Source organism: Bos grunniens, chromosome 17 (assembly GCF_055505025.1).
Source record: "Bos grunniens cultivar Pamir isolate PY7600 chromosome 17, Bosgru_T2T1.0, whole genome shotgun sequence".
Classification (NCBI taxonomy): Eukaryota; Metazoa; Chordata; class Mammalia; order Artiodactyla; family Bovidae; genus Bos; species Bos grunniens.
The window spans coordinates 52,416,900-52,428,039 of NC_141181.1; the positions used below are offsets into that span (position 1 = coordinate 52,416,900).

At 44.3% G+C, this 11,140-nt stretch overlaps 1 protein-coding gene across 2 annotated transcripts; it reads left to right on the forward strand.

Annotated features, from left to right (window-relative positions):
• The first annotated feature begins 16 nt into the window (after positions 1-16).
• EIF2B1 (eukaryotic translation initiation factor 2B subunit alpha) lies at positions 17-10,947 on the forward strand. 2 transcript variants are annotated; one of them, XR_015144440.1, is made up of 9 exons: positions 17-149; positions 1,026-1,127; positions 2,760-2,896; positions 3,028-3,144; positions 5,164-5,280; positions 5,910-5,974; positions 7,235-7,310; positions 9,179-9,351; positions 10,032-10,947. XR_015144440.1 is itself a non-coding variant. In XM_086347348.1 (9 exons), exons 1-9 carry the CDS (start codon positions 137-139, stop codon positions 10,194-10,196), a joined length of 918 nt encoding a protein of 305 aa, XP_086203474.1. In that variant the 5' UTR covers positions 17-136; the 3' UTR covers positions 10,197-10,947. The 2 variants fall into 2 exon arrangements, 1 of the variants encoding a protein (XP_086203474.1); XM_086347348.1 differs by having other exon boundaries at positions 9,226-9,351.
• The last annotated feature ends 193 nt before the right edge of the window (positions 10,948-11,140 follow it).

Consider the following 11,140-nt stretch of genomic DNA (forward strand, 5'->3'; position numbering starts at 1 on the left):
AAGGCGCCGGAAGTGGAGTGTAGAGCGTGGCTGCGCGCTGTCAGTCAGTGTGGTGCTGAGTCCGCGCGGCGGCGGGACCAGTCCAGGCGTCTTGTGCGGCTCTGGGCCTCTCAGGCTCCGCGGTCCAGAGTGCACCATGGACAACACGGGTAAATCGGGACTTGTTGGGCCTGCTGGGCCTAGGGCGGAGCCGCGCAGGGGTCCCTCCACCTCACATGCCCAGACTGGGCTCCGGGCGCGGTCAGTTTTCAAGCTCAGGCTGTTTGGTCGGATGTGGTCCCTCTAGTCACAACTAAAACCCTCTCGCTGCTCATGTATCCAGGGAATGGGTCTTGGGTGTATCCCAGACATACCTTCTGCCCACGCTTTCCAGTGCCCTCCAAAAACGTGAGATTTCGGACGAATGTGCGGGTCTTCGAAGTCTTGATTTCTTCATATGTGAAGTATGAGTAAGACTCCCTGAACCTGCCCTGTTGAATATGGTACCAGAATCAAAAGAAAGGCGTATTTGATGTGCCTGTCTTGAGTGGTTATCAAGGTGTTTTATTAAGTGAAGAACAAGGGCAAACTAATATGTATATAGTACCTTTCATGTAAAAAAGCAGAGTAGACTTCTACATCACATACATATGTAGGTGTATGTAGGTAGGTGAATAGGCTTCACTTGGCATAGACTGTCTGGAGGGGTGCAGGAGAAATCAGTAGGCAGGTTGGCTCTGGGATTTTTTGCAGACTTGCGGTCAAGAATAAGGGTGAGAATGACCTTTCACTATCATTTGGTGGGGCTTAAATTTTATTTCATATTACATGGGCTAGATTTTTCAAAATGAGAAAGAGCTTGCAAATAGTAAAGTGATGTCATTTCTATTCCCATCAACATTTTCTGTGTCCCTGAAGCCAAACACCCTGCAAAGGAACTATTTTTTAAATTAGTTTGCTTTTTAAAGTGAGCAGTCATTGATAAGCTCTGTGGTTGTCTCTCCTGCTAAATGAATTCGCTGAATCAATTTTTTCTCCCTTCCCAGAGTTAATCGAATACTTTAAGTCTCAGATAAAAGAAGATCCTGACATGGCCTCAGCAGTAGCTGCCATCCGGACTTTACTGGAGTACTTGAGAAGAGATACAGGTAAAAGGGGTCCGCCTCCATCGCTCCAGGTGTTAGGAAAGTCTGCTTGTAACTGTTAAAATTGTAGAAAGTGAGAGATGGATGTGTGCTGATATAAGGTAATACAGCCTCAAGCTCAGTTTCTCCCTTCGTTTCAGTCCTTTCAACGTGGAGAGAGCCCTCAAGTTAGGATCCAATGGGTCTCTTCTCACAAATGAAATATACTTTGTTTTTTTCTTAAGTTTTTTTTTTTTTAAATGTGAACCATTTTTTAAAAAGTCTTTATTTGTTATCATGTTGCTTCTGTTTTATGTGTTGGTTTTTTGGCTGTGTGGCATATGGGATCTTTGCTTCCCAACCAGGGAGCTGTTTGATAACCAGCACCCCCTGCATTGGAAGGTGAAGTCTTTAACCACTGGACTGCCAGGGAAGCCCCTGAAATGTACTTTGAATCAAGAAGGACCATATTATGCCAGGTTAACTGTGAAGCTTAAATTACAGCCATCGTTCAGCTTTACAAGTGTTTATTGAGCTTCTGTCTTGTGACAGATTCTTTGCAGTTGCTATAGAGAATGTTCTAGTATAAATTCTAGCTTTAATATCATCATTGTGAGCATTGTGAATTCAGTCATCCCAAATGTAAACTTCTGGGTATAAACAAAATAATAATAAAAATAATAAAGTATTCTTTAATTTAAAGGGCTGACCTAGAGATGCATGTCTCTAAGACGACCTCCAGCATCTTCCCATTATACTTATACTAATATCCAAACATCTAAGCCTTATCTGCAGCAGCCTGCAGACCTCTTCTGTCACTACTTAATTTCCTTCCATGCTGTCCCTCGCTGAACTGTGCATCACTCTGGCCTTTCTCATACCAATTTTATTCCCATCTTGGGGCCTTTGCGTTGGTATAGTCTGCATCTGAGGCTTTGCCCACTGCATCTTTACTCAGCTGGATACTTTCTTACTCGGGTCTCTGTTTAAAAGGCCCAGATTCCAAGAGACCATTCCCTGCTAACTTTGTCTGAAGTAGTCCCACCTTTTTCATCATTCTGCTTTTTTCTGTCCTCAATTCAATCTGAATAACTTGTTTATTTCTTTGTGTGCTTATTTACTGTCTACCTGTCCCAGTAGAAAGAGAGTCCTGGAAATTCCCTGGCAGTCCAGTGATCAGGACTCTGCACTTCACTCCCGAGGGAATCAGGGGAACTGAGATCCGCAAGCCAGGCAGCACAAGCAAGAAGAAAAAGAGAAAAGGGAAAGAAAGGCAGCTCCATCAGAACAGGGGCTGGGCACGTTCACTGATGTTATCTCTGGCATCTAGGAAGTGTGTGTGCTCAGTAGCTTCAGTCGTGTCCTACTCTTTGTGACCCCATGGACCATAGCCCACCAGGCTCCTCTGTCCATGGAATTTCCCAGGCAAGAGTACTCGAGTGAGTTGCCATTTCCTTCTCCAGGGGATCTTCCTGACCCAGGGATCAAACCCACATCTCCTGCATTGCAGGCGGATTCTTTATCTGCTGAGCCATCAGACAGCCTGGCTACAGCCTACACCCAGTCCACACTGGCTGAATGAATGAATGAATCGCAGACCCATCAAGGGGCTGTGATACTGAAATGAACATCATGTTGCTCATGTGATCATTCCAGGGGAGACAATCCAGGGCCTGAGGGCGAATCTCACCAGTGCCATAGAAACCCTGTGTGGCGTGGACTCTTCTGTGGCCGTGTCATCGGGCGGGGAGCTCTTCCTGCGTTTCATCAGCCTGACCTCCCTGGAATACTCTGTAAGCCCTGCCCTCCCCCGGTCACCACTCTGCTTCTGTGTTTGGCCACAAGTATTCTCAGCTTGACCTGGATCCTCCCCTTCCCCTGGATCCTCCCGTTCCCCTCATGTTGCTCTTTTTTTTTCCCCTAGGATTACTCCAAATGTAAAAAGATCATGATTGAGCGGGGAGAGATTTTCCTCAGGAGAATATCACTGTCAAGAAATAAAATTGCAGATCTGTGCCATACTTTCATCAAAGATGGGGCGGTGAGTACGTCATGATCGTGGGTGGTGATTGGGAGCAAGGACTTTGGCATCAGACTCCTGGGGTAAAATCCCGCCTCTGCCACTTACTTGCTGTGTGATCTTGGACAAGTTACTTAAGCTCTCTGTGCTGTACTTTTCTCATCTTTTCAAATAAGGGTAATTATAGTACTTACCTCATAGGGCTGCTGTAAGGATTAATGAGATGGTGTGTGTAAGGACTCTGCACTATGCCTGGGACACACTAAGCAGTGTCTAAAAGTAGATGTTATATCATAGGTGGTTGTCGTTTTAAAGAGGCAGAGGAAAACCCTGGGACAGCATGGATGATTCTCGATTTGAAAAGCTGTCTTACTAAAGAAGTGCTTTTTCTTACTGGATATGTACTAAACTGATCTGAATTAAGTCAGCACAGCTCCTGTCACTGGTTTATCCTGACTCTCTTCCTGCCGAAGGTTAGCACTGGACTGAGATTTTTTCATCTTCATTCCAAATGCTGTCACGGAGATGCAAAGCTGCCAGGTGTTGATAACCTAAGTGAGGAAAGACAGGAGCAGCACATTAAGTCAGTCTTCCAGCAAAGGGGTCATAAAACTTTCATGACATCTCTTCGCCAGCACACATCCTTTCTGCCAACTAGGCCTCCACCAACTGTAAAAGTATTTACTTGCATCTGGACTCTGAAATCTTGTCCTCTGTTTTATTACTCCCTTCCCAGCCTCTGAATTATGTTATTAAATAAATGACGTAATAGATGCAGCTGGCACTGGTACAAAAGCCGGCTTCAAGCAAAGCCATTCTGAGACCAGGTGGAGGCAAGCTGGTGACTGCTTCTCGCTGAGGCCTCCTCCTTCCCAGCAGTTGCACGAGAGGGTTCGTTCACCTCGTGGAGTTTAATGTGTAGTAACCACCTGCATCAGTGCTGTTTAGGGTAAATTATGAGCAGAGTGGCTTAAATTCAAGCATGTAGGTGACCCACCTGGAGATCTTTTAAAGTGCATATTCTGGGACTTCTTTGGCAGTCCAGGGGTGAAAACTTTGCACTTCCAATGCAGGGGGCATGGTTTCGATCCCTGGTCAGAGAACTAGGATGCTCCCTTGCCATGCAGCATGGCCAAAAATTTTTTTTTAATATTAATATAAATATGTAAATATAAATTAAAATGCACATTCTGGTTCAGTGAGACAGGTGGGGCCTGAGAACCTGTATTTCTAATAAGCTCTCAGGCAAGACCGAGAAAGGAGCCAGGGAGCTGGTCCCTCCACCTTGCTTTACTCTGTCCTCTGCACTCTGTTCCTTAGAACATCTTGATTCCATCTAAGTATCTACAAATTGTGTCCAGTCCACAGTTGGGTTTTACCCCAAACTGTATAAAAGTTTTAAAAAATGAGTCAACATTGAAATACTGGATTTTAGCTCCTCTAGAAAAATCAGATGATCCAGCAGCAGTGGGCCCCATGTGACAACAGCCGGAGGTCAGCCTTCGTGCTCCGCTGCTGGCCCCACCAGCCCTTTATGCCAGCTGCCCGGTGCTTAAAGGCCCAGGTGTGCAGACTAGGTCTTGGAATTCGGGAAACCAACCCAAAGGAACCTAACAGCCTTCAGACAGAAAGGCTTTTGTATCTGAGTAACACCACATGGAGATGCCACTTCTGTGCTTGCTATGAAAAGAGGAGACCCATGATATATTCCTCTGGCAGAAAACTTTTTCAGATTGTATCAATAGGGACTTCCCTGACCATCCAGTGGTTAAGACTGCAGGCTTCCTTGCAAGGGGCAAGGGTTTGATCCCTGGTTGGGGAACTATGATCTCGCATGCAGCACTGTGTGGCAAAAACAAAAAGTATCAATATATGAGCTTAAACTCACTGTATTGTCAGGGATCTGCTTTCTGATTACAGTTGATTTGTGCGAAAGCATACAGAGAAACTTTAGGGTACCAGGAACACACACTGGAGTGGCAGAGAGTCTGAGTGATCGTTGGAAGCTTGCACTTTTGACAGCGCTTTCTCTACCCACAGAGAATATTAACACACGCCTACTCCAGAGTGGTCCTGAGAGTCTTGGAAGCTGCCGTGGCAGCCAAGAAGCGTTTCAGTGTGTACATTACGGAGTCACAGCCTGACTTATCAGGGCAAGTATCTTTCCCTGTGGTCATGTGCCCAGCAGTCCCTTTAATGAGCAAACTGAGGATGAGACTCCATTGTAAAAGCAGCCAGACGAAGTCCCCAATTTTCTGTCAATCAGCATCGCCTTTCACACTGCCCGTCCCTGCTCCTGGAAGAAAAATCACCATGAATTTGGAGTAGGTCACAGTATAGCGTCTAGGGGTTTTATTTAGTACTTAAATCAGATATAAACTGAAAGGTTTATATCAAGGAATAGATAGTTACATTTCTTATGTATCCAGAACATAATAAAACCCTTTTTTTCCCTGAATTTACATATCCCTGCACAGCCCCAAGAGCACAGTTTTCCTAAAATACATACTTTTAAAGAACCCAAATGCTTCCTTAGTCCAGAATCTTGGGATCATCCCCTTAGTCCATTAACTGAGGGGACTTCCCTGGCGGTCCAGTAGTTAAGACTCCATGCTTCCAATGCAGGGAGTATGGGTAAAATATGGTCCTCATTAAAAAAAAAAAAAATTAACTGAGTTTCTAGCTAATGTGATTTATCATTGTCCAAATTAAGTGACTCACCAGTCTCTATGATAGGGACTTTCTTGAACTTTTTCTAACATTCTCAAAATGTCACTTTCAGTAAGAAGATGGCCAAAGCCCTCTGCCACCTCAACGTCCCTGTCACTGTGGTCCTTGATGCTGCAGTTGGGTAAGCGCCCGGCTCCCCCATCACAATTACGTTTCCTCACCTGCCCGCTCCCAGGGTTGGCTTGGAGCAGGGTTTCTAGATGGAGGGTTCCAGTCTCATTCATAAAACAAGAGTGGGCAGCGTCCTGCCTTCTAATTGACAGCAGCACTAAACCAGCAAGTGTTCATGATAAGAACTGGATGGTGTACACACGAGACAGGGCTGTAAGATGCTGGGGAGAGCTGGATACATGGCATCATGGTGCGTTTAAAAAAAAATATTTATTTGGCTATGTCAGGTCTTAGTTATGGCATGCAGGATCTTTAATTGCAGCATGTGGGATCTAGTTCCCCGACCAGCGATGGAACCCAGACCCCCTGCATTGGGAATGCAGAATCTTAGCCACAGGACCACCGGGGAAGCCCCTTATGGTGCATTTTAAGAGCAAGGTTAATGGGTTAGCATCCGTAATCAGTGCTCTCTCTTCATCTAAAGACACGGGTTGTCGTCAGTGGCACTCCAGAATTTTTCATCTCTTGTGTACAACTTCACTCCTAAAGCTGAGGTGACATGCTCCATGGATTGGCAGTGTGGCTCATAAGAGAAAACAGGAATAACAATCCCTTGGGAAGAAAACACACAGAAGGATGATTAAGGAAATTAGGAATGTGTTTAAGAGTAAATATTTTGGGGACTTTGCTGGCAGTCCAGTGGTTAAAATTCTGTGATTTCACTGCATGAGTATGGGTTCAGTCCCTGGTCTGGGAACTGAGATCCTGCATGCTGCGCACTGTGGCCAAAAAATATGGGGGGGGAGTAAACATTTTGAAGGATTCTAGTAATTGCTTGTTTTAAAAGGTAAATTGGCCCCCACCCTACCTGTAAAATTTTTGAATGGCGTAACATTTTTTTCCGACTTCAGATCACATCAGGTTTTTAAATTTTTGTTTTGTTCGTGTTGATGTAGAACAAAAAATAGTGTGCCACAGGTAATAAAGATAAATGCTGAGTCATGAAATCCTTGCTTCAGCTACACATGTAAGCATGTGCCTACTGGGTGGCGGCATGAGTTCTACACCTTATCGCAGTGTCATCAAAATGGGTTTTGGTGCCCCTGTAGCAGAACCAGTAACAGTGCCAGGGGCTGTCTCGGGTGTTCAGTGCTCTTTGGAAGAAAGTTATGAGAGGAACATGCTTTGCTGAAAATGGGAGTATTAATCTTTGCAGGTGATGTTGCAAGAGCAAAGAAAAGGAGCATTAAAAATTTTTTCATTTCTGTAGCTACATCATGGAGAAAGTGGATCTTGTCATAGTTGGTGCTGAAGGAGTTGTTGAAAACGGAGGAATCATTAACAAGGTAGGAGCATCAGTTCTCCACAGGTCCTTGCTCAGGGCATGGAGCTGCACTAATAATCTCAGGCACCCAACCGCATTGTGTATCATGGTTCATTCCTCTAACCCTGCTTAGCTTCAGGATTCCACCATTGCAACCAGTGGTTTCCCAGTTCCTGAGCCACTGCAGTGGGGTCAGTCAGATTCTGGTCAGATTTCTTTCTGCTTTGGAGATTGATCTGTGTAGATCAGGAGAATGTATTTATACTTATTCAAAACATGCTTTACTTGGAATTGGGTTTTTTCTTTTTAATGGAGCATATTTGACATCAATATATTTAAAATTTATCTGTTGCTTCACATGGAAAGACTTCCTGATAGTCTGTTGTGTTTGATAAAGTATGTACAACATAAAGTTTGCCATCATAATCATTTTTAAGTGTACAGTTCGGTGTCATTAATTACATCCCACATTATGGTGCAGCCATAACCACTGTCCTCAAAACTTTTCCATCACCCAGAAGAACTGTCACAAAACTCTATTTCTCTCTCCCATCCCCTAAGCTATTTTCTGTCTCCATGATTTTTCCCCATTCTAGGTACCTTATGTAAGTGGACTCACACAGTATCTGTCTCTTTTTTGAGTTTATTTCACTTGGCATGTTTTCAAAGCTCACCTTACTGTACAGGTGTCCGTGCTTCATTCCTTTTTATGGCTGCATGATGTACCAATGAATGGTTGGACCAGAGGTGTCTATCCATTCAGCTGTTGATGAATACCTTTTGACTGTTGTGACTAATACTGCTGACAACATAGGTGTACAATTACTTATTTGAGTTTCTGTTTTCGATTTTTTGGTGTATATACTTAAGAGTGGAATTGCTGGGTCACATGGTATTTCTGTGTTTAGCTTTTTGACGAACTGCCAAACTGTTTTCCCCAGCAGCTGCATCATGTTACATTCCCATCAGAAACACATAAGGATTCCAAGTTTCTCTATATCCTTGCCAATACTTGTTTTTTTTTTTTTTTTTTAAATTATAATCATCCTAGCTTGAAACTCAGCATTCAAAAAATTAAGATCATGGCATCTGGTCTCATCACTTCATGGCAAATAGATTGGGAAAAAGTGGAAACAGTGACAGATTTTATTTTCTTGGGCTCCAAAATCACTGCAGATGGTGACTTGTAGCCACAAAATTAAAAGACACTTGCTCTTGGAAGAAAAGCTATGACAAACGTAGACAGCATATTAAAAAGCAGAGACATCCCTTTGCTGACAAAGGTCCATATAGTCAAAGCTGTGGTTTTTCCAGTAGTCATGTACAGATGTGAGTTGGGACCACAAAGGAGGTTGAGTACCAAAGAACTGATGCTTTCAAACTGTGGTGCTGGAGAATACTCGAGAGTCCCTTGGACAGCAAGATCAAACCAGTCAATCCTAAAGGAAATCAACTCTGAATATTAATTGGAAGGATTGATGCCGAAGCTCCAATACTTTGGCCACCTGATGGGTAGAGCCCACTCATTGGAAAAGCCCCTGATGCTGGGAAAGATTGAGGGCAGGAGGAGAAGGGGAGAGCGGAGGATGAGATGGTTGGATGGCATCACCAACTCAATGGACATGAGTTTGAGCAAACTAGGAGACAGAGTTGGACAGGACTTAGCGACTGAACAATCCTAGTGGGTGCGACGCAGTATCTAATTGTGGTTTTGACTTGTGTTTCTGTAATGACTAAGACTCTTGAGCATCTTTTCATGTGTTTATTGGCCATTTGTAGATCTTTGGAGAAATAGCTATTGCTTTCTTTTTTAAAAGATCCTCTTTAATTCCAAAGCCAGAAGTACATATATTACGTTCACTCATAGACTTTCTGTTGCTTCCACTACAGGTGTGCTGTAAGATCTCACCTTTCTCCATTGTTCTCTGACTTCCCAGATTGGAACTAACCAGATGGCCGTGTGCGCCAAAGCACAGAACAAGCCATTTTATGTTGTTGCAGAAAGTTTCAAGTTTGTACGACTCTTCCCACTAAACCAGCAAGATGTCCCAGATAAGTTTAAGGCAAGAGTTTTACATATTATAAGGGGTATTTGAGTCTAAACTGAAACCTTTGGAAAAATGCAGTGCTAAGAATGTTCCAATAAGTTTTTCATTTCACATTGCTATTTTTTCTCATATACAGGATACACAGATAAATTGGTGGTTGTTGAACAGTCTAACTTGTCCCCAGAATTTCAGTCTTTTGTCTCTCACTTAAGCACTAGATATAGGCCAAGCAGGCAGGGAAAGTTGGTAGGTAATGAAGCTTTGGGTCAGCTCTCTGGGCTCACCTGCCATCTCCATCACCTGTTAACCATGTGATCTTAGGCAGGTCCTCTCACTGTAAGGTTTATGAACTTCACTTATCTGTACAGGGCTTGTGATGCTCCAGAGATAATCTATGGAATGTAGCACAGTGCCTGGCACTTAGCTTTCTATAAATGCTCTAAACAGTTGTCTTGAGAGGTCTCGAGGGGTTACCCCAGCACACTCATGAGGGGACACATGGCTTAAGGTTTTCTCTAATGACCTGGCTGACCCAAGCCACACTCGGTCCCCTGGGCAGTGTGCAACACAGTCGGCCTCCCCGTTTCCAGAGGGCACTTTCAGGCAGGAGCACCTCAGTTGCTCAGGCCAAGGCCTCACCAGTTCAGAGCCCTCAGTCTATGGGGCAGACTAATGTTGGTTTCCTGTCTCCTCAGTACAAGGCGGATACTCTGAAGTCTGTACAGACTGGACAGGACCTCAGAGAGGAGCACCCGTGGGTCGACTACACCTCCCCTTCCTTAATCACGCTGCTGTTTACAGACCTGGGGGTGCTGACGCCCTCAGCCGTCAGCGACGAACTCATCAAGCTCTACCTATAAACACCGGGTCCTTTCCTGCTGGTGGACGTCGGATATGGGGAGAAGTCTCTTGGCCCCTTCGTGAGCCAGGCCAAAACCAAATTGTTTTTTCTGAAGTTTTATGGACTAAGGACTTAAAATCCTAACTCTTGGGAAGTTTTTTATTCATTTCAGTCCCATCTAAAATGCATTCATGGTTCCCCTAAAGCCCAACCTAAATTGTGCTCTTATGGTGTTTGCAGACACTTCCAATAAGATTATTGGCTGTTTGACTGATGGATGAAGATGTACCCACTCTCCCTCCCTTCAACTCCCCCACATTCCAGACTGATTTGCCAAAAGCATCCATGAAAGACAAGCAGGCCCAAGAGGGCAGTGGTCCAAACTACAGCCAGGTGCCCATCCAGTAACCAGCAGCTGCCCAAGACCAGGCTCCACGCAGTGCTGGATGAAAAAGGCAGGCAACGCTCACTGAATCAGGCTCCCAGCGGTGAATACGAGCTGAGGGCTGTCATCTCCACAAAAGAATCAAGGCAAAGAGAGTGGAAACTATTGCAAGAACCCAGGAACAGGTATTAATGGCCTCTTTGGCCAGAGTATCCTGCACGGCTCATCAGTTATGAAGATGCCTTCCAGAATATTTGTAAACTTAAAATTCTATATCTGGGAAAAGATGTGACTTGAAACATATTTGGGTCCTGAACAGCTTTTTAAAATCGTTCTTGGGAACAAACTCAGCATCTTTTCAAATAAATTACATGAAAGATTTTGATACGGCGTCGCATTGCACTTCAAGCTGACCCTGGCCCAGCCAGAGGGCTCTGACACTAGATGTGCTGTCCATCTTGGTAAAGACACTAGGCAGCCACCTTCATGTACTTAAGGCAGTGGATTAGAACTACAGTTTATTCAACAGGAGGTGTAATTTTCTCTCCCAGAATGACTTGCTGCTGCTTTTTCATATA